The sequence below is a fragment of the Betta splendens genome, chromosome 21, assembly GCF_900634795.4.
Source record: "Betta splendens chromosome 21, fBetSpl5.4, whole genome shotgun sequence".
NCBI lineage: Eukaryota > Metazoa > Chordata > Actinopteri > Anabantiformes > Osphronemidae > Betta > Betta splendens.
The window spans coordinates 10,643,287-10,667,112 of NC_040899.1; the positions used below are offsets into that span (position 1 = coordinate 10,643,287).

At 46.2% G+C, this 23,826-nt stretch overlaps 1 protein-coding gene across 4 annotated transcripts; it reads left to right on the forward strand.

Annotated features, from left to right (window-relative positions):
* Nucleotides 1–1,389: 1,389 nt before the first annotated feature.
* Nucleotides 1,390–22,970, forward strand: ikzf2 (IKAROS family zinc finger 2). Of its 4 annotated transcripts, XM_029136625.3 has the most exons (11): nt 1,390–1,894; nt 1,975–2,159; nt 3,787–3,834; nt 6,156–6,238; nt 7,466–7,510; nt 11,491–11,592; nt 14,006–14,197; nt 14,944–15,111; nt 17,986–18,123; nt 18,405–18,536; nt 19,240–22,970. In XM_029136625.3, the coding sequence occupies exons 5-11, from the start codon at nt 7,483–7,485 to the stop codon at nt 20,019–20,021; spliced, it is 1,542 nt and encodes a 513-aa protein (XP_028992458.1). In that variant the 5' UTR covers nt 1,390–1,894; nt 1,975–2,159; nt 3,787–3,834; nt 6,156–6,238; nt 7,466–7,482; the 3' UTR covers nt 20,022–22,970. The 4 variants fall into 4 exon arrangements, with proteins under 4 accessions (XP_028992458.1, XP_028992457.1, XP_028992459.1 ...); XM_029136624.3 differs by lacking the exons at nt 1,390–1,894; nt 1,975–2,159; nt 3,787–3,834 and adding an exon at nt 4,411–5,219; XM_029136626.3 differs by lacking the exons at nt 1,390–1,894; nt 1,975–2,159; nt 3,787–3,834 and adding an exon at nt 4,411–4,789.
* Nucleotides 22,971–23,826: the final 856 nt, after the last annotated feature.

Genomic DNA, 23,826 nt, shown 5'->3' on the forward strand with positions numbered 1-23,826 from the left:
TCTCAACGGTTACATCTTTAAACACCAGCGGCGTGAACGGGCAGCTTAAATAACCGCTCCCTCCCGTGCATGCACGCACACGCATGCCCTCCCCTCACCGCGCTCACCGCCATCACACACCCACAACTCTACTGAAATGTATGGCTGGAAACTGTCTGTTAAGATGGTATCAGCGCCGAGTCCCTTTTCTGCGATGTGTGTCGTAGCTCACGCGCCCTGCAGACATCTGAAACGATAATATATTGGTTTGACATCTGAGCCTGTGACCTAAAAATCACTCCGGCCTTGGTGAAGCCGGACTCGGATGCCGCCGCGGACCTCCACAGGACGGGCCCCAAACAAAGATGCCTTTGCTGTTACAGTTGCTGCCTCAAGGCTTTACACAGCGCGCTTCGGAGCCTGCTCCTGAGGTGTTATTATGGCAGGATCTGGAAGTGCTGCACACTTGTAGGGATGTGATGGACCACCAGTGCCCTCTGTCAGCCTCGACTGGGATACTACAGATGGAATGATTTTAATATAAGAACACTGGTTCCTGCAAGTAGATTGGTGCAGTATCTGGTCATCAGACTCTAATGAGTCTGTGCATTTAAAGCAGATCCAGGTTCGAATCCAACCTGTTTCCTTTAATCTCTCGCTACTGTTAAATCGAAATAAAGTCAGTGGATGCAATTCGCTGTTTGATAATTAATTCCACGTTTGCAAAATGGAGACAACCTGCCAGCGAGTCGTGCAATAACCAAACCTGTGGGTGTGCAGCCAATAGTCTCATTTTGAGGTGAAAGGGTCTTGAGGCAACTATTAGTGTTTGTTCATGTGTGTGAAACTGAAAATTGATTGTGGTAAAGGAAGCAGGCGCCCTGCTTCAGACATCTGATATCTTTATCTGCTCTAGATCGCACTAGACATTTTCCAGCCTTTGCTATCTTTTCTATCCAATACATAGAAACAAAGCGGTGAGTGGTGAGTAATTTGAGCTGTAGCTCTTCTTAGTCATTGCCAAACCTTTGTTTTGACCAAGACAGGCATTACAATACATTTGTAGTAAAAACTGGCACATCTGACCTGACACAGGGGGCCAACTTCATTGTACAAAGCCAAAGCCTATAAAGATTAGTTATACACAGAGTTATGCATAATTCTGGGTTCATATCTTTATACTGAGGCTTTTGGACGATTTACAATTACAAAAACCCTTATAATAACAGGCCTTCATGCAGAATCAGGTTCTGTGTGTGTGTGTGTGTGTGTGTGTGTGTGTGTGTGTGTGTGTGTGTGTGTGTGTGTGTGTGTGTGTGTGTGTGTGTGTGTGTGTGTGTAAAGCTTTGTTTTAGCTGCAGCCTCTTTAAAGTCTGGAAGAGAGACCTTGGACAAAGGATGACAGAGGCACAAGGTTTTATCGGGTCCTCATCATCATAGAGTACGTACTCATCTGCTTAGATCAACACAAACACAGACACACACTCACAGTGCACTTCTTGGCTCGCTGATCTGCTCCTGGAAAATGTGTTGTCGCTGCCTCATAACTCACGCTGCGTTTGGTTCTGGGGAGACTTCTCTTGAATATTCAACCTTCAGTGTGATGGCTCTGATTAATTTATGTGTTTAAGTCCTTTGTCAGCTTATAGACACCAGGGGGAACCATTCAGCCACGCATTGAAAAGGACCAATGCTGTGTGGTTGAGGGTTACACGAGGAAACCTAATGAAATTCTGGCATGGAAACATCTTCTAGACTGTCCACCAGAACCAGGCGGACCTGCTGACCGCACCGGGGGGTTCTCACTCAAAGAAGGACTGTGGATGATAAATATGATGTTGGAATCCCAGCTGTGTATGAAACATGAGCAATACCCACGGACACCGTCGGCTCCTTTTTAAGCTTTCGTAAATATGTGAGTTTATGTATGTATATGTGCACATTAAAAACGTCGTCTGGCCTTTGTGGACTGGTTTGATGTGCTGTCTGCCACAGGAGGGAGCTGCAGTGAACACAGCTCTGTCTGGACGTTGAGCCACACTGGAAAGGCAGCGATGGAAGCTGCACTGGATGCCTGTGAATAATTACCCTGCACTGTCCAAACTGGTTTCCTGTCCTCCAACCACCAGGGCCACTGTCAACAATGGCTCCCACCACTACTTCTGCTTCTGTTTCAACTGGTATTTCTTTTACTTCTGTCCAGTTCATTTAGTTTTGCATCTTGAAATACCACTACCTGCTAATAACCCATGTTTGTAGGTATTAGAATGATGATTTTTATCTAGATGCGTGCTCTGAGCTGCACACAGTCACAAATGAACTTGACTCCATGTCTGTGACCGGTGAGACATGAGGAAACTAGAGAGCCAGCGCAGACACATGCAAACTCTTACTTTTTGATAAGAAGCAAGAAGTTATTACAGTTTGAGTCACAAATGCCTGGTCATCAACACATTCAAGCAGACATGTGAGCTGCAAAGATTTGCTGTGTGAAAAGTTAAAGTTTCAGCTTGTTTGTTTTCTTCTAGTCGCAGAATGAAAGCTCACGTGATGTTCTTCTCAAATGAAGTAGGGTTTCTGAACACCTGGAAGCCATGCTGCATTTTTACATTGATTTAGTCTGGTTTTCCTAACTGTGGCTCCTTCAGAACCTTGTTACGGATCTTTGGATCTTTGCTTTCAGTCCAGGGAAGCTTCCAATCCAGTACCTCATGTCAGACTTTCAGTCTGGCAAGTCCATCCAAGAGACATTTAGGTCTACATTTATCTCATGGTTTCATTTACATTAAGCAGTTTGAATCTCTGACAATCTGTCCAGGATGTAAAGTACCTCCTGCCTCTCAACTAATGGCATAAACACTTTGTTTACCTGCATATAATTTTCACTGCCCTCATTGTAAGACACAATCACAAACAAATTAAAAAGCTTAAACATTGAGCTTTAAGGTTTATATATATTAATATATCACTTTTACACAGTTTCCTAATGGATGTGTGTGACGTTTTCTGTGTGTGTAGTTACTGTATCTGTTTTTTGTAATAGTTGACGTACCTGCTTGTTAGAACTGGATCAATGTCTGGGCTTCCAGTAAGACTTTAATGTTCTGATACATATTCTTCAGTCAAGCCTCTGACTACACAGTTTGTGGGGGGGCAAATAGGCCAAGCAGCTACAGAAATGTCTTATGTCTATTTGCATGGTGCAGAAATCTCATAGTGAAAACTGAGCTCATGAGTTTGGCTGTAGTAACTCACTACTAACTAACAACGCTAACTAAATTAGCGTTATTTAAGAAAAATGCTCATGAACTTGATTTTGAATGGGCTTGTTTTCTGCTTAATATCTATTAAGTCGTGGCCAGTGTTCAGTTTGGGTCTCGTGAGGACATCATATTCTTCACATTGCACATTGTATGGCATGCAAGGTGCCTTTGTGTATGGAGATTGCATGCTCCTGTGTGTCTCTGTGGGCTCCCTCCACCTACTGCCACTTCCTACCACAGTCCAACGACACGCAGTGAGTTCGCCTGTGGCTTGAAGCGGCCCGCTGTCCTAAATGGCAGCGTGAATAGGTGTCTGTATCTGTGCGTCACTGCTCCTGATGGACCGTCCAGACCCTGTCTTGAGCCCAGTGACGGCTGCTCTCCCTGCAGTCACAGCATATTTGATGAAAGAGTATGTAGTTACATGCTAATAGGGGAATATATTTAGCTAACTGTGGCTTAATCCTACAATAATAATGCTAATCCATTTAGTTTAAGTTAAATGGATCCATGTACTGTTTAGGTGTTTGTGCTTCGCCTACAGCCCATCACCCAAACCAGGAGCATCTGGACACACTGAACAGAGAATTCAGTAAGTGTTGCATCCTTCACTTAAGTAAATTACTATTACTGACACTACTGCTAACTTTACAACTTGGCCATTTCTTAGCATTTCATGCCTATTACTGATGCACCATCACCACCACCGCTGTCATTCATGACTTACTGTATAGGCTCCCATCTGATCTATTACTAGCATGGTCTGACTAGTGCTAATTTTAGCTTACTACTGTTAACACAGCATTGGGGTATGGGGTGTGATGGCGAATAGGAAAAAACGCACCACAAATGGCACCTTTGCATGTGCAGAACAGTAGCCGTCATGCAGACGTCATGCCACAAAGCTGCACTGACAGAGCTGTTTAAGGTTTGGCTGGATCGCGTTTGAAAATGATTCATAAAAATGATGAATAGAAAATGTATTTATTTAATGGTCCGTTGAAGACATTATTGTAAGGGTTTTCCATTTTGATTTCATATCACACAGAAATGCTGTGCTCTAAAATGTACATTAATTATAACAATGTGTATAGTTGAATGATGTGATGTGTATAAAGCGGTTTACACCGTATAAACATTCACGTACAGCACTTAAAACCACTCGTGTTTTCTAGTGCCTCACAGCAAAACCTGCTGCAGCCTCACAACTAAGAGGCCCCTTGTAACCTAATCGATTGCCGAGCTGAGAGTCAGACACAGGGTCCACGCGCCGTGATCCGTTTCTCTGTGTCAGACCAACTTCCCAGAATAGCAACTCGCGCGGGTTCGGTTATCTGCCGCTTCGCTGTGCTCCGGAGGAGATGGAGGAGGAAGTCAGTGGTGGATTGAACAACTGTTGCTTTTGTCGCCGCTGCGGAACCAAACTAGCTCCCAGTCCGCGCTGCGCGGCGCACGTCGGCTTAGAATGAAGTCTATTCCGAGCCGAGACGGTCGGTCTGGATCTCTATGCAAGTTGGTGGGATTATATAAACTCCTGCGCGTTTAAGGTAAATACGAGGGAGCGAGACGCGCCTCAGCCCATTTATCGAGGTCCTGCCTTTTTTGCAGAGAACAATCATTTTAGCTGCTTTCGCGCTGACAGTCGACTATCTGGCATTAAAAAAAAAAAAAAAAAAATCGGCTCCAGACGCGCGAGAGGCGCTGGACGCGCATGTCTGCGGCGGAGGCAGACAAGGAGCGTCTGTCTGATGAACGGACAGCCAGACGGGCTCCGCCGTGGACTGCGGTGATCGGATAACCTGTTGAATCGCAGCTGTCAGTCAGCTCCGAGCGGCACGAGGCAGACCCACAAAAAAAAAAAAAAAAAAATCACCCAACACGAGCAACACAACGCGCAACGCACACAATGCCAACAAAAGTCGCTCCGCGGTTCTCGCAGATGATGGTTATTTCCAGAGATGCTCAGTTGCGTGTCAGGTAAACGCTCCCTGTCCACCGCTTCATCTCGTGTCTGTGCATCGTCAAAGTGGAGTTCTCCTGCATTTTTCTTTGCTGCTGCCGCAAATATCGATTCGGCTGCTGCTGCCAGTCGAGGTGCAGACATACAGTACTAGGAAGTGGAGTCAAAAGTGGCAGGCCTGTGAAATGAGAAAAGGGGGGAAGTCATTCTAATGCCATTAATTGTTAATGGGGCAGCTCGCCGCTGTTTTGCCTCGCCTTCGCCGGAGCCTTGCCGGCTCTGCTGGGTTCCATGCAGCCGTTTACCCGCCGCTTAATTCGCCGCCACCCCACATTGCTCCCCGTTCCCCCCCAGCGGCGGCTAGAACGCGCGTGGATCCGTCTGTCCGACCTTGAGTCACCTCCACGGACGCCTTTCAACATCGCCTGCCCACGGATTTCCAGTCCCGTGCTTGTTGAAAATAGCCCGGCTGCTCCCTGCCGCTATGGCTAATTCCTTAGGAACCGGTGGATCCAGTTTGATCCATCCCTCTTTATTTCCCTCACCGACTGGTTGCGTCTTCGCCCTTCGGCGCTCCTAGTGCGAAAAGTTCAGCGTGTGCGTCTCGAGCCGCGAGTAGCGTGAACTGTCGGCTGAAATGTCGCAAGGAGTGTGAGGGGAGCGTGGGGCGAGCTCGGTGGGACAGGGCTGGTGGTGCGTTTAAAGTGGAAAAGTCGACGGCACGCGCGCAGAAGAGGCTTTGACGCAGCAGCAGTCACCTGTAGGACTCACTAGATGCGCTCCTAAACTTTTCTCCGCTCCTCCGCTCGTGCTCAGGCGAACCGGTTCTGATTCCATTTTGCGGGACTGTTGTTGAAACATGCTGACCTGAAACAGAAAGATTTTTTTTTCTTTTATAGTAAGAAGTCATTGGTTACAAAAGGTAGTTTTACAACTATTTTGTTTCTTTAAAGGGAGGTGGAGACAACGTATCACCCCCTCCCTTCGTATCTGACTGAAGCTACCAACTAATTCTGCACAGGGGAGACGCTTGAAGGTAATTATATGAATCCACCTTTTTTAAATATCTATTGCAACTTACTTTTTTCTTTTGCTTTCATGTTTCACTTTTACCTTGAGCACTTTGTCATAGCAGTAGCCAGAACCTACTCAACTTGCTGTGACTGTAAAGTGGTCAAAAGTTTCCTCCACACAGCTTCAAATGGAGGCTCATCGTCGAGCTCAGGGCTTAACTTAAACGAGCCTCATCCTTTTTAAACAGTAGAGCTGCTTTTGAAAAATAGTTCAACCAAATGAAAGGGAATGAGAATGTGGGGCATCGCTGCGTTTGGCCTGTAGATGCTTCTTTTATTTTTCAACTGATGAAAGTGTTAAAATGATTTTTCAAGAAGCCGGCGTATGCGCTCGGCTTCAGTACACGCTTGATGAGGGAAGGACTTTATTTTGAAGTTATTTAAACAAAACTAAGGCCGTCCTGATGGACTTCATAAAGAAATCATAATGGTTTTATGAAGCATGTCACAGTGCTGTAGCCTGGGGCTTGACTTTACGTCTGTCTACCGTAATAATGGTTTGATCAGTGGTGGTGGACTCAGCTTTAGTTGGAGTTCACTTAAAATATGTCACACTGCTTAAAAGTACAGTAGAACAGCACACGTCTAGGATGCACTAGAATATTTACAGGAAAGCAGTTTAATAGAGAGGCGTGTTTAACTGCTTCTCTGCTCAGTCGAACGTTAAAGTTGACCTAATGTTATTTTGTCTCAGACCGAAGAGTTTTCAGTGAATTGGTTTAACTCTTGACTTTCATTAAAAATTGTGAAGATCACAGCTGTTGCTGTGTCACTGTAGTGAGAGAGTGAATTTAATTTGAATGAGGAACGATCACCGTGTCCGTCTCTCTGACGGGTCCCATGCAGGAACCATGATTGTGACTTAATCGGCTGCAGAAACTTGAGAGACCATCTCTGTAGAGAACACGAAAGTAAAACACCACTGTTCACACATTGAAAATAGTTCAGAGGGCAGCGTGCTTATTATACGAGACCACTTTTCTAATAATAAATTGTTCCGATCATTGTCTCTGTCTTAATGCGTCTGAATGTGCTCGGTGGTTCTAACTTCGATCTATTAACGGCTTTAATCTGGTTAATGATTTCTGCACATGATGCTTTGTGAATAAAGCCTCGCGGCGTATGAACGTGTGCTGGGAGCTTTTGTGCTACAGAAATGTAACAGTGGCATGTCTTTGTGTTCCCTGCAGCTCCCATAGCACTTGAAATGGAGGCTCCTGATGACTACTGCGCTAGTAAGTCCTTTTACTGTGTGCACGCCACATTCAATGCACGCCAACGCTCACTGACCCCAACTTTACGACCAAGGACACAATTTATAAAACGTGTCGAAGCAGTGGCTCTGACTTTTGTCTCATACAAAAAAAAATATTTTCGCAATCACAACATTATAAACATTTCAAGGGATTTTCCCCGAGTGCAGCCCTTTTCCTGTTCACCATAAAAAAACGATGCATTAGCTACATCCTGTCGAATGCAGCAGATACTGGATATGCACTTTGTGGTGCTCCATTGCCCTTTACTGGTTTCCTTTGGGCAGGTCTCATCAACATCTTCCCTGCCCCCTTTGTATTTCTTTCTCTTTTTTTTTTTTGTTGTGCACGTCTGAAAACAGGTAGCATGTTGGTGGTGACATCAGTGGAGACGTTTTGGTCTCCATTGGGGGTTTGCGCTGGTAGGAACACTCGGCGGGCGGGGTTGGGGAGGTGGCGGAGGACGAGGGCTCTTCCTCTCGGTGTCCGTCTGTGGGTCGCTTCAGAAGTGATGGTGGAACAAGTAATCTGTTCCGTCGGCGTGAAACTGTGGGAAACGCATGTGTTTGTGGAGCGCGGCCCTGTGCATCCCTGCTGATTCCGTGTGTTCTATTGAACGGTATGAATAGTGTGTTGGCCACACGCTGCTATGTTGGAAAATGTAGGTCAAATATTGTACATAATGTACATCCGCGTCTAACTGTACAGTATATCTGTAGAGAATACATTGATTGGGTGTCGTACACAAGCTTCATATACTGCAAGTAAAAGAAATAAATACAAGATGCTTGCGTGTCTAAAAAGTGATGGAAAAGCATGAGCCAAGTATATTTTAGAGGTTGTGGTCATAGCAAAGATGAGCCGCTACAACATGCAGTTATTCAAAGCTTCGTTACGAGGCCGATCCGAAAACTTACGGTAGCGGTGTGAAGAAACGGGAGCTGGACCTGGAGCATATTCGGATAATTGAACCTGGACTTCCTGGCAGGATCCAGCCCCACTTCTGTACTGTACACACTGACACCGTAGAGCTCTAGCCGGTCTGCGTAGCGTTAAAAGATGGAAGAATCAGCGGAGAACTGCCACTTTAGAAGTTACATGTTCCATAAATAGCGTGGAAACTAAATGGGCTCGTATAGCCGTGCGGGGGATCACTTCTATTCTCAATCAAATATAGATGCTTGATGTTTATAGAAGTGAGGATCGCAGTATCTGTGACTCAGAGCAGTAGTGTGAGACATACAGCCAGACACTTTATAGAACTGTATGTGAATGACAATATTAGTGGTTTCAAATCCTGATCATCTTGCATTATGTTAAGGAACGTATAGAAATAAGAATTAAAGACAGATGTTGCCGTTGGGCCAGTAAAACTTCTCAAAGGCACCGTGGTCAGATTTGAATGCTTCTCGTTGGTAGTGTTGTAGTTGGGAAGTCTGTTGGGAATCCATGCTGCCATTCTGGTAGGACCAACCTTCACTTACTGTATATAAACACTCTTAGGTCAATTACTGTCATTCTTTATCATACTTTAATACCCTTGCAACTTATCACACACAGTGATCAGTGGATTCCCGTTTACTTGTCCTTGCATAATGTTTTATTAACGGAAATCAGATATTTTCACGTGCGCTCCTCATTTTTCTCTCTTCTGCTCGTGCTGAGGCTGTCAGTGCAGTGTGAACCATTTAATGTGGCTACAAATTGAGCCTGCTTTTATATGAAAGGTTGCCACTTGTGCATAAGAAATGTTTGATTATAAGCAATAGATGGCTGCTACATTGATTCATACAATCAGCTAATTCTATACTTGACAATATGCAACAAAGCCAACGTTGGTTAGCAGCCAAATTCTTGTTTTAAGCCTGACCTCGATTCTATCCTTCAGCTTCCGGATGAAGCAAACAGGATTCTCCTGAAGCGCTGCGCAGTACTCAGAGGAAGCCTAATTCATAGGTCTCATGTTCTAAACTTATGTAACGATTTCCCTAAATTACACTTCAGTCGAGTGTTAGAGCCAATTGAAGATGTTTGTAGAGTTCATCTGGTTGATTAGTCATGAGCTCTAACAGGTTTCTCTCTCTAAGGATTGGCAAATGTTTCAGGTTTCTATGCATAACTCCTCTGTTTTGTTTAATTATATACATCGCGACCTTCTGATGTCTTACAATCTATTTGCTTTACAGAAGGAACGTGAATAACTCTCATTCTGCTTTATTTAATTTGTTTCCTGGATTTGTCTGTGTGCTTCTAAGTGCATATATACATATATGTGTTATGAATCATTGTCTGAGGGAAGGTTCAGGGCTTGACAGGAAAAACCAGCTTCTGTGTCCTGCAAACCCAAATGAAGGATCTCGTCTCTCCAGAAAGGAATCTCATTCAGTGCCTCCCACTCAGAGCAGCTTTCTTTTTCCACACAGGTAATCATAGTTTATTTGAATAAGGTGTGAGCCCAGAAGCTGATTGGACTCCCTTCCCTCTAGAGCTGATGCATTATCGAAACGTCTGCGATCGTGAAGTCAGCACTTATTTACACCTACGAGTTTCGTGTGTAACGTTTGTTCCTCTCCATTTTCCAGTGCATTAAATAATCCAAATTCGGCCTATTACTCAAAATACCTCTACCCCTGCGAGTGTTGACTGATTCCGCGCTCTTACTGTTCAGACAGCTTTTACTCAGCAAACGCTGGACACCAACGCAAAGCTTCGATTCAGTCCAAATGAGCAAGCGCGTGTGTGCGTGGGCATTTACCTCTATTTAAGTGTAAAGGAAAAGTCTGTGTGTGTAAATACATAGTGAACTATTTCAAAGTCTTTGAGGGTGCATTTGACCAGTATAGAAACATAATATAACATTTAAGGCCACATTTCCAGCTTTAATTATATTTGACCCATATCACTAAGGTGTTCAGGAAGTAACCCTGACCGCAGTGTTTTTATGGTAAAGGCTCTACTCAGGTCAGCGATCTGACCCCTGATGCACCGTGGTCACACTGCAGACGCGTCTGCTACAGTCATGGAAAATCCTCCATGACAAATCTGGGCCGCTGCTGTCTCCAGGACAGCACTGCCAAGGGATAGCCGGCGTCCGTCACCTGAGATTTCCTCCAACCCCAACCTGTGCAACCCGAGCCCGGGCCACGGGGACTGCGTCACGGACAGCGTCTGCCGCCCGGCGAGGAGTTGTCAATACTTAGCAGATCTGTCACAACACGAGGAGCCGCGAGGCGTGTGTTTCGGGCGGGATTGTTGCTAACACCAACGCTAACGCTAACGCGGAGGTGTTGCTCGTACGGGCATTCGGGTTCTACAGTGTGACTCGGCGCCGCAGCCTGGTGTCCTCGTCCCGTCCCTTTAGTGGTTCCGACGTGCTCTGTGAGAACCTTGAATTGTAAAGGTGATGAATTATGGTCCACGTGTCTCCTGAGGGATCTGACACGTGGGTCAGCAGGGGTGTTTGCCTGTTGCCGCTGCATTGTTGTAGTGACCCCGCTGGGGCCCGGCTGTAAGGGGATAAGGGACTGCTTTGCACTCGCTTTGAGTGGACACGGGGCTATCCATGGCCCGGGCTCTGTGCAGGCTGCTGAGAGGATGCAATCGGATCCACATTTGCGGGAAATTAGGATCCCATAGGTGCATAAGGAGCATTCAGTGTGGTTACTGCATTCTTTAGCGCGACCTCTCCCGTGGCTGTTAAGGAGCTCTCAGTTTGAATTACCTTACAGCCGGTTGGCGTGGACCATATGAATTGTTTAGCCTAGCTAGAAGCTGTCAGTCATTTTTATTGCCTGGTCTGTGTAAAGGTACAAGCCATTCTTCCGGTGGCTTGGCCACAGTCTACTCGTCCTTACACGGCTGCATAAACCCTCAAAATGACTTTCGTCCTGTGTTTGATGTACAATTCTAGTATTGTGCAATCCACAACAATGAAGATCGCTGTGTTTCTGTTTGTCTCCCAGGTAACGGCCAATGCTCTCCTGGTAGGGAGAACTCGAGAATGTTGGCGGATATGTCGGCACCTAATGGAGAGCGCGTTCCTCAGGGTCCTAATTCCCCCAGTGGTGAGTGCTCGCTCCATCAATGCACACGCGTCACTGTGGTCTGCCTGAGCAGCGACGCAGTCACATCACATCACATCACGCGGGTTGTCTTTTGAACACGCACGTTTGTGCTTTTCGTGCTCGGTTCTAGCGCTTTCGCAGTAAACGCTGCAGTGATCCAGTGTTTAAAGACGTGTGATTAGCGTCTGCAAAATTAACAGGGGAGTGAGAGCGAATCAGAGGATCGACTGAGCCTGTGTGTGTGTGTGTGTGCGTGTGTTTATTTTATAGACCAGAATGACATAGGGGCACAAATATATTGCATATAGATACGTTTGTGTAAATGACTCATTCAGGAGAATAATGTGAAACCATTGCAATGACCAGAAATAAGAACAGGAAAGAACAAGTTCTGCCTCAACAAAATGAAATGGAGCATGTCAAAAACAACAGAAAACAGAACTGAGGAGGATGACACTTGTTACAGCAAGTAACAGTAGTTCCTACAGTCGGGCGTTTGTGCAAAAATGTGCGGCCATTTTCACCTTGTTACTCAGTATCGCTCTGGTTGTACTGTGTTGCACTTGTCCAGAAGTGTTGCTTGGTTCCTCTCGGTGCGCCGGCCCGATGCCTCAGATTAGCTTCAGCGTTGTCACAGTGAAGCAGCGAAGTAAGAAAAAAGGGGAAACGCCGAGCGCAGAGGCTTGTTTCCCACAAGGGCTGAAGAGAGAGAGACGGGGCGGTGGGCCGGGCCACGGCTTTCACAGGAAGACACTGGTCGTCGACGGCGACGAGCGCTGTTGTCATTCTGGAAGTTGCCTCACATAATTGGCCTTCTGAGGTTCGGTTTCAAAAGCAGGGATGTGTCACATTGTGTTGAAAACGAGCATCCCTTCCCAGACCCCGCGTAAGAGGCGGACAGAAGGACCAGTCCTGCACAGCAGGTGTCCTGGTGTCCGAGATCCGTCTCATAATCTTTCCCTCCGATTACGAGGGGCTCAGATGAACGCCATTGTGTCCGACACCGGGGTAGAAACGCGTGCGAGCTGTGTTTCGCGGCCGCCTTTGTGGAGGCAGCCCGTTCCCAGTGTGTCTGACCGCTCTATGCGTTCGGCTCCACAGCGGTGAGACAGATGTAAAGATGCAAGGAGCTGAATAGCAAGGACGTTCAGGTCTGCTCCGTGTTGCCAGGATACAGCTGTTGAAGGCACGGCTCGATCAGAACATGGGTATCGGGATAAGTGCTCTCTACAAACTGTGGCATTGAAAACCGACTGTACAATTTCAATTTAAAGAATGGAGGCGCTCTGTGGAGACTTCTCCTGCGAGTCTATTAAAAGAGGAAATGCTGCCTAAACGTCTTCATTTCTTTTACTGGATTCTGAAATATAAGGACTCTCCAAAGGCCCCTCCGTCTGTGGTGGGGGTGTGATGGATGCAATCAGGTAGGCTATAGCTAAACAGCCTCATACTGTATGTTCACACTGAGATTATTGTCCCTGTAAATCCCAGAACAGGATCATCGGGTTCAGTAGGTTTCTGTTGGACGTTTTTTTTTTTTTTTTTTGCACTACGCCTAAAACCCCTCTCGCATGCTTCTTAACCCATTAACGCTTGCTGGATCTGTGTTTATATGGTCACAGCTGTACAGGAGCCAGGTCATGTACCATTGACAGAGTAATAAAATCATAAGGTAAATAATGGATGTGAATGAAACTAGATAGAGCTGTATCCGTTTCAGATGCGTTGCTTCCTAGTGGATTTGGTGTGTGTGTGTGTGTGTGTGTGTGTGTGTGTGTGTGTGTGTGTGTGTGTGTGTGTGTGTGTGTGTGTGTGTGTGTGTGTGTGTGTACATTTACTGGTGACTGAGAAGTAGAGGCTGTAGTTTCCCGCCACAACCACCCACCCCCACACACACACACACACACACACACACACGCGCACACACGCGCACACACACACATGCGCGTACAATTATACAATCTCTTGGCCTTGTCATCCACCCAGGCTTCCACTGCTATCTCTGAGCTTCAGGGCAGCCGACACTCCCTTTCTCCTCAGGGACGGCCAGGAACCAGACCGGCCTGTTTCTCGCTCTCGTCACTAAATCAGTTCATCCTGAAGCTTTCTGTCACTCAGGCGTCATAGTTTCTAGGACGAATTCGTTCGTCGCCAACCTCGTCCGATGTTGAACCGACCTGCGACGTTCTGAGACTGACTCAGATCCACTCGGGTCCAGCCCGAGTGTGGCTGAACTCAGTACCGACCATTCAAAGAAATGTCTTGATTAACGCACAACACAGGGTAAACCACAGGAGGTTCGACATTAATATACTGGAAATCCCAGTGACCAGTCGTTGGTCGTACTGAGAACGTGCGATTATTCGATGAAACCACGGGTGTCTCCTCTTCACTGCTGTTTTCTGTTTTACAGAACTGACAATTAAGCAAGAGGAAGAAACGGGAGAGGAAGCAGAAAGCCGAAGCCCAGCACTTGAAGAAACAGGCCAAACAGGGGAAGAAGGTGTAGGTCCGGATGAATCCATTACTGGCAGCCCGGGCAACACACAGGACGGACTATGTGGGCCCAACATGGCAGCTGACACAGGAAGTCGACAACCAAACGGTAACCATCAGCGGCCTGTGTGCGATTCCCTACGTTTAACATGAGTCACAAACATTTGTTTTCCTTGACACTGGGTGTGGAGAGCTTTTTGATTTTTTTTTTTCAAAGACAATAGCTCAGACCTGGAATTATTACCAGGGAAAAAGTATCCTTGGAATCCCCCGCAACCTGTTCCAACTGATGCCGTGACTGCGCTGGTTGTCACATTTCTTCTTTTACATCTGCCTGTAGATCAAAAGATTTGCCTATTGGAACAGAAGTAGTTGTAGTTGTGCGTTAACCAAAGGTTGCTTTAAAGGCCGAGATGTTTAAACGCTGACAAATCGGCTGGTTGTTTATGATACACGGCGACCTGATGGGCAAAGCCACTTCCTGTAGATTAAATGAAGTTCCCTGTTGATGGAAATATGATGAAATATAGTTTTATTTCCATACAGTAATAGATGACGAGAGAATTGACTTTTGCTTTGAGTCAACTTTAGGCACAGGTAGTAATTGGAGGAGTCGTGTGTCATGTGAGGACAGCGTCGTAGATGTGACCTTTCATTTCTAAATTTTGAAGCTGCTATCAGTGGTTGGCGGTTCCTGCGCACGGTAAAGACTACATTAGCGCTCAGCTAGTAGGACAGTAGAAGTAAGATTTCAGTTAGAGTTAGGGAAAAAATAATTAAAAAAAAAAAAAAAGGTCAAGGGTTGTTTCTATAACCAGCTTCCACGATGACTGTGGTGCTGACTTCCTCCGTCAGGTGACCGGCCGTTCCAGTGCAACCAGTGCGGAGTCTCGTTCACCCAGAAGGGGAATCTGCTGCGGCACATCAAGCTGCACACGGGCGAGAAACCCTTCAAATGCCCCTTCTGCAGCTACGCGTGCCGGCGGCGCGACGCCCTCACCGGCCACTTGCGCACTCACGCCGGTAAGACTCCTCCTCCTGCGCTTCAGACGTGAGGCCGGGATGCGTTTTAAAATATAATAATAAGCCTTTAAAGAGAATTATTTCAAAAAGCCTCCTTTTAAATATTTCTGTGCCTGTGTTTTTCTATTGGATACACAAAGAAATCTAAAAAATGCTCATGTCCATGAAAGGAATATAAGAGCCCTCTGTCTCATACAATGTAACGTTGGTATGTTTATATATATTTTTAAATAATCTCTGGCGGCTTTGTAAGAAGTTGTAATGTTGTCCAGGGCCGTTCGACATCCAGCGCTTTATACTGTACGTGCTGCTTGTGTAAGAGCTGGCAGAAGCATTGTGTCCGCCGTGGCCGTGCTCTGTGTGTCGGTTGGTGATGTTGTGCGTCGTATTGTCCGTCAGGCAGTGGATTTCATTTTGATTGGAGGCATATACAGCGCTGTGAGTGTTCAGTACCAAGGACACGCTGTTCCTTTGTTGCTTGAAGACGCGCGTCGGAAGCGCCGGCTCTCTCTCTCTCAACTGTACAGAGGATGTGACCCCCAACCCCCCCCCTTTGTAGCGCCTCTGAATTATATTAATTATCTGCTTCTCCACATCTGTCTTCCACCATCAACCATGACCATTTTCCTATTCTCACTTCCTTTATTGTTCAGCTAAATTTGTTTGTCAGACTCTCCACCCCCCGTATTCCTGTCATATCATGAGTCGCGAGCCACACCTGCGTTGCCCTGGTTTTTTGGTGGGAATGGTTTCACTACAGGAAGTGCGTTTACGTGAACACATTCACTGCCTGGCGTCTGGGAGCTTCAACCCTGGCAGCTTTGACCACTACAGCTCAGTGCAGCCACAAGAGGGAAATGAAGAATCTAAAGACAGGCCAAGCGCAGAAAAAGTATGAGTTAGGTATGAGAGCATGAAAGAACCAGCATCTGTTGCATCATCCCCGCGCTCGGGTTAAATGGTTAATTTTCCTTAGAGGCACGGCTGCGATGAAATGACAATTTGAGTTCCCGTTTATTAGACAAATACAATCAGTCAAGTGAGGCTGAGTGCACATTGTGGACAATTTGCATAAATAAGAATAGCAGCTGAAAGGTGGATTCTTCAGGTCCATCCAACATCTGCACACAAGGCCGCGTGTGGGCGGTTATATAAATATTAAAGTAAGTGCACGGTGTGTGTGTGTGTGTGTGTGTGTGTGTGTGTGTGTGTGTGTGTGTGTGTGTGTGTGTGTGTGTGTGTGTGTGTGTGTGTGAGCGTGTGTGTGAGAAAGAAAGAGAGAGCGAGCAGGGTGAGTGAGTGTACTCCACTGTTTTAGTTTCACGGCTGGAAATCCGCGAAGAACATTATTTCCATGATGACGTGTGGTTTAGAAGTTATTCTGTCACTGCTCAGAATGAATATCGCAGCAGTGACCCTCCACCTCCCTCCACCTTATTAATAATATTGAAACCCCTGGTGCTCAGCAGCCAGTTTTTCTACCTGGTCATACTAAAAAAAGAAAAAAAACGATAAAGGAGGCTGGTTTCGAATTGTGATGATACGATGTCATTCATAGACCACAGACGTGCTAAGTGACAGCTAGAGCAGAGAACCTCTCACCGTGCCATATGATTCATTCTAACTAAAGGTGCCTGCTGATGTAAGATTGGCCATGACGGCTCATGTCATCCTGTAACAAGTGGGTTTTTGTTTCGCAGATCTATGGGAGGAAGTCAGTACAATTCACGGAGGAATTGTCAGTTCTGAGGAAACCTGGTGCAGAACATCATAGCTGGGTTCTTTTATTACATCAGCAGCTCCTTCTGTCACACAGAGCTTGTTTATGTTCACGTGCAAACTGCCACCAACCTCCGTGTGTGTGTGTGTGTGTGTGTGCGTGTGTGTGTGTGTGTGTGTGCGTGTGTGCGTGTGTGTGTGTGTGTGTGCGTGCGCCTTCATGGCTCAGACTGAAACGCGCTTCGGTTTCTCTGTTCTCACCGTGTCGAGAGGACGATCAGCAACTCTTCTTCTAGTAATCGCTGTCATCGCGGCGCTGGCTCTTACTACATCGCGGCGCCGATGACGGCGTCTGGGTCGCGGTGTTGTGCCTGTGCGGCCACCGGTTCACTCGCTAAAGTTCCTTTATGAGTCACTGGCTTGGTTTTGAGAATACTCCAGCAGAGGACACAGGCTGCGTAGGATTCCACCATGATGCAGCATGTGCCCATGGTTGTTCAAGGGTTTTTAACTCAGCTTCTTGCCCCAGTACTGACTTAAACAGTTACTGTCTTGTATTTAAGTTCAAAAGCTTAAAAAGTCGTTGTAGTCTGTCAATAATCAACACTTACCTCCTACATTGATGCTCTGATCCACCGATGAACCGTATCAGGCCTGAGGAATACACTAGGCGTAGCCTGAAATAGAAGTGAAGCATATGTCTGTATATTTCCACTTGGTCTTAGTAGGAAGGAATTGAATAAAACAGAAATGGCACGATGAATCACACTACACCTCCATAGCAGTTAAACATTGGAGTTAGTTTCCTACCGTCACCATGGGATGCATGATTGACTCTGCTGTTCAGTCATGCTGTGCCTCAGCAGTGGGAGTTGCTGCTGCTGTTTCAAAGTGCTTTGAAACGCAGACCTCATCTCTTTCGCCCACAACTTATCTTTTTGTCTGGCAACAGATGTGTGGAATCCTCACACTAGTAGTGGAACGTCCATGATCTCAGCAGCTTGATTCTGATTTGTTTGCACTGGTGACTGTTCACGGCAGTCGCTACTACGCACCGCGGTAGGCTGTATTATCTCATCGGACGCTGCCCACTCGCCGTCTGCGGCGCTGCGGATGAAAATAATGGTGTTTTTCCTCCGGTGTCTTCGCTCATAGTCGGCAAACCGCACAAGTGCACCTACTGCGGCCGGAGCTATAAGCAGCGCACGTCGCTGGAGGAGCACAAGGAGCGCTGCCATAGTTACCTGCAGGGCATCGGCCTGGACCCCAACTCTAACGCTGGCTCCTACGCAGGTACATAGTTTTACTCAAACTGAAAGCAGGGAAATGAAGGTGACCTAATTTTGCCATGGAACCTGTATCACAGTACAATAATAGAAGTGGCTCTCACATCAGAAGTTATGCCTTAATATAGACAGTCATTGTTATTATTAAAATTCAAATTATTATAATTGTTTGCATGCATATATGGGAATATAGACAAAATGCAACTTGCTATGATCGGTTTTGATGAAAAAAATTCTATACCCCCAACAATTTTTTTTCTAATCCCCTTCATTTGTGTAACTCTGAAGGCGAGGTTCCTAAAGATCCCAGGTCCATGGCAGAGGCCAACGCTGTGTCCAGCTTCGACCGGCCGCCGGTCATAGAGAGGCTGCCCGGCAACGTGGGCAAGAGGAAGAGCACCACCCCTCAGAAGTTTGTGGGTGAGTGTTTCACGCACACACAGACCCCCTGCAGTCATCTGAGATACACACCGTTTTGTCATCAGGGCGGCTGCAAGCTGCACAATGCTGAATTTGACTCATTCAGCACTTCATCAGATGTCTCTGCAAACAACTGTGACCTTAACGCTTGTTTTGCAGGATTCATTCTCTGGCTTCTCCTCGTGCACAACTTTATAATCTTGCGCTGATCGAACAGTACTTAGCGTTTGTCTTCCTTTCTCTCTTCCCCGCTTTGAACCTTACATCATTCTGTAACACACAGCAGCCCTGCCCTGCTTATCAGCACAGAGTCGGGCTTTATTTGCCGCACTATTAGAAAGGCAGATTGAGCAAACTAGAGCAAGCGGATGAGTGAGAGGCAAGGAAGTGTTTTTCACTCTGTGGTTAGGTACACCTGTACTTTGCCATTGCTCTTATCGAGAGAAAACAGCTCACCGCATCCCTGTTCTGGAGGGGTTAAACAGCGCAGTAGTACTGTAGCTGGATGGGGCTTTCCGCCTCATTAAACTCATAGACGCAAAACGTCAAGAGCCGAATATATAAAAAAACAAGCACCGTAATGTCTGCAACATGTGCTTGGAAAGTCAAGACAGCCTCCTTGTTTTGCATCGTGCATGTGTTTTGCTTGTACTGTGAATCGTCTTGTTAATGGAGCTAACGGCAAAGAGTCTGTTTCGTGCAGGGGAAAAGATGGTTCGCTACAGCTACCCCGACCTAAGCTATGAGATGGGCCTGAAGTTCGAGAAGCAGGCTGAGCTGATGCAGGCCCACATGATGGAGCAGCCCATCACATACCTGGGATCAGACCCCCTGCGACCCCTGCTGCACCATCCGGGCCCGCCCCTCTCTATGGCCGAGGTGGTGCCCATGGTCAACCCCCTCTTCCACCACGTCCTACCGCTGGCCCAACGAACAGAGCGGCCGGGCAACTGCGACGCGCTGCCCTCGCATCCGCCCCAGCCCCACGACTTTTCCAGTCAACCCACTTCAAACGGCCCCGCTGCTCTAACTAGGCAGGCCAAACCAAACCCGCCGGGGCAAGAGGAGTCCCCCAACCACAGCGGCATCGACTCTGCCGACTCAGCCCGCAGCAGCCCTCAGGAGAGGCAGGGTTACCACGGGAACAACCTCCCGCCGGGCCTCAGGTCTAGAGCCAGCCCCGCCATCTATCCCGGCGAGCGGGCGGCCGCGTCGCCCAGGAGCGGCGCCGGGATGCTGCGAGTGGCCGCCGAGAGGCCGTTGAGCCACGAGGCGGTGAGGGTGTTCGGACGGGACGGCCAGGAGCTGAGGGCCTTCCAGTGCGAGCACTGCCGCGTGCTCTTCCTGGACCATGTCATGTACACCATCCACATGGGTTGCCACGGATACCGGGACCCGCTGGAGTGCAACATCTGCGGCCACCGCAGCAAGGATCGCTACGAGTTCTCCTCCCACATAGTCCGGGGCGAACACACCTTCCAGTAACGGGAGGGCGGGAATCGGGAGGAGGACGAAGAAGGCGAAGGATTATTAGCTCAAAGTCCGTCCTGTCCCCTGACCTCTGAGACTGCACAGCTGAACGGCTGTAGACCAGTGTAGCACAATCATGGACTTCTTTTTAAGCTACTTATTGTGAATCTGAAACGTTTAACAATCAAATGAAGGTATGGGCCAAAGACACATTTTCTACACATTTAATTACCAATTAAATGTAGGAAGGAAGGCAAGTTTAAATAACAGAGCAGCTGTGAGTTTTCCATTTTAGTCTTGTTTGATTATGTGTTTTTTTTTTTCCTGTGCTGTTCTGATAACGATTTACGTTTTTCCTGATTAAGACTTAATGGATGCATTCAAACATTCGAGCAGGTTTCCACCATGTCGTGGATGTGATTACAGCTGCCACCAGAGCGGAGGTGAAGGAGAGGGAGACTTTTACTGTAACGTTTGAACAGGGGGCGGACGTGATGTGAAGGCATGAGGCGCTTTAGGTCATTCTCTTCGTTGCTGGGGCTTTCTAAGGTTCCTACTGTTGCTGAAGGATACGACGTCACACTGTTAAACTGCTATTTTCGGCTCTTAACAAACTGTTTAACTGTTTATAGAACTTGGAGGCTTTGAACACATTTTCAATACAAGTGGCAGATAAACCACAAATATTTTTTTTCCCCAAAATTGTGAACACCAAACATTGTATGAAGTACAAACATCAGTAGAAGCATGAGAATTATTTTACAAATTAAAATGTACAATTTACTGTAAATTTAAACAGTATTTGAAACAGTTTGTACATTCTGTTGAATGAATAGGTTAGTTTTTGTATCACATACAGGTTAAGCTCAAATGAATGCACACAAAGCACTTAAACTTTTAAAACTTTTAATGAGTTTGGAGCAATTAGTCAATGTATAACATTGTAGACACTCTACAGTAGCTTCCAAACAAACACATTTGTTGTTATTTTTATTTTCTTGAGACTTCTCCAAGACATTATTTGCTGCTTGTATTGAGATTTGTTTCAATCCGCCTCATCAGCCTCTCTTCAATTTGCACTTACACACACAGGCAGATCTATTGATCACTGAGCAAAATTATAGCACAAAAGGGGAAAAAAAAACAGCAAGCAAATCTAGTGTAGCCTAATGGTCCTTGTCAGCACCGTGACCCTACGGAGTTCAGCCGTGGCCATCTTTTATTCCACCAGCTGCCAAGCTAATGCATCCTCCACACAAATAGCTGGTTGTTTGTTTCTCTGCTGGCTTATATAAAGAAATAATAGACCCTGGTGACTCATGGGTTGCGTTGCTTGCAGAGGTAACGCACAGTTGAATTCCTTAAACCGCGACCATCAGAGTTTGTTTAAAACTGGTGGACTGGCACTTGAAAGCAGACAGGGGGTGGTAAATGAACTGGTGGGGCTGGTTGAGACTGCACTCTAATACCTCTCTATGTGCTTTATGGCTCTGACGTCTCTGTCGGCTACTCTGATTCAGGCTGGATCGGCGCGTGTGCACATATGCTGCTGGGCCGACTCCTTCTGGGCTCTGGGCGCTAAATCCCTGCTCACATGTCATCTTTCGCCCTGGTCTTATGTCACCATGACTGTGGTTTACTGCATCGTGAGGCAGGAGGTTTATTACAGTTAGATTATTATCCAGATTTCCCCATTTACACACAGTCGCACACACACTAACGTCTCGCACTTTCCTTCACCTCCTCTATTTGTACAGTCAACAGAGAGCGAGTGAAGGATTGTGGATATTCATGGATTGAGCCCGTTAGTCTCTCCTCGTCAACATAACACTGTGCCGTGTGCAGTCATCTGTGTACGTCACTGTGTGTCTTTATTTCTACATTAGTAATGACAGACGCTCTCTTTTAAGTCCGGCGTTATTAGCATCGCTGTTTCCGAACGCCTCCAACAGCTGATCATTCTCTAAGGGTAAACTCAGTGATCCTCGCGTACCCGCACTTGTCGAATGCTTGCAATCAAAAGGCAGCTTTTTCCTCTGTTTACATGTTGCTTCTTCTGTGCAACTGGCGCCCAGTTAGCATAAAACATACTGTCTGTAAAGTATTGGCACTGGAATGTGTTTACACCTCGCAGCTGTGACACTGACTCTCTACGGTCCTCTGTTATATTATTCCTGTACATATTTATTATATCTGTTGACACAGTCATTTTGAACAACACGTCCTCAGAATGTGGGACAGAAGTAAATGCTAACTTTTTCTTTTTGTTTCTTACTCCATTTTGAAAGGGAATAATAATAATTGATATTAAGACCAGAACAAAATTGAATTTTTTTTTTCTGTTTTTATTCGTTGTACACATCTTTAGCTGAAGCAGCCATATGAACAACAACAAAAGTCAGGCCTCCTCGCACATGAGGAGCTTACTTGAAGATCAGAATCACTGGTATCGCACCAGATCGTGGGAATGTGTTTTTTTTTTTGTAAATTTTAAAAGTGAGTGTGCTAAATGTCTATTTTTCTGCTCAAATGTTTAATGCGAAGAGTTTCGTGAACATCGTGTGTCTTTTTTTTTTATTTTAAAAATGTTTACAAAAATACAAAAGGCAGGGTTCAGGTGCGTTGTATTTTTTAACAAATAATATATGAACGGTGTATATTTTGTCACTGAATACTGAAACTATCTGGAAACTTGTGCTGATCGATCGAACTTTGTGAAATATGGGCTCTCAGGTATTTGCATAGCTTGTGTATTTTCATGTCCTCAAACATGTGATTAATTTATCTGAACGATGCACATTTATTGACATTCTTGCTACTTTCTCCAAGCGTGGTGAAGGAGGTTGGAGGATTGGTCAGCCCTGTTTTTTGACATTGTGACATTACATGAAGACTCACTGCTGTGAAGAATACAGTGTATATTTTTAAGGCATGGGTTTCTCTCTATTAAAGAAGTTATTTTACTGCCTCGGCTGTTTTGTAGAACCCTCCGTGTTGTTAAACTGCGTGTGCAGATCTGAGAGAGTACGTACATTCTACTAAACCTCTAGTAACTGAGCTGCTCCTTCAAACTGTTCAACCCTAATGACTTTCCGTGGTTTGCGATGTAAAGGCTGATGTTTGTTCTCCTCCAGTCTTTGTCTATGAACAGGTGGGCGCCTGAGCCTGCTGAAGCCTCTAAATGTCAGAGCAGTCTTCCTCACCCCCTTACTTCTTTAATCTGTCTATAGCACACAGCAAACACACGCCAAATCAAAGCTCCCTGAAGGCGGTAGCAAAACTGAGAAGTGTAAAGTCTGAACAGACCCCAAACTGTATCTTTTCATCTTCAGATTCTTCTATTTACCTGCCTGTCAGTTGTTGTTTGTTCCTATCTAGATCGTATCTCCGTTTGACTCTGACTTTCAACACAGGAGTAATACACCTGCCCTCACTTTGTGGGGCTCTTCTGGCAGACAGCTCTCAGACATCCAGTCAGAAAGGGAAAGAAAAAAAATGGGAACTAAAACAAAACGCGTCGCTGAATACATTTTCAAGTATTTGAGTATTGCTATAAATGAGGCACCAGACTGGGGATTTTCAACAAAGGTCATCGCATGATGTTGAAAAAGAACATGTAACCCGCGTTAGCAGTTTGTTGTGAGACATTGGACGAACCATTTCACGCTGCAGCAGTTTATTACTGTATGTTCCTGTCACTCTTGATCTTTTTCCCTGAATATGTCAAACTTGGGGCCCGGAGGCCACACAACACGCGCTTTTCCCATGTATTTGAACCCTCGGTGACGATGGAGGAGAACCTGCTGGAGCCAACCAGCTG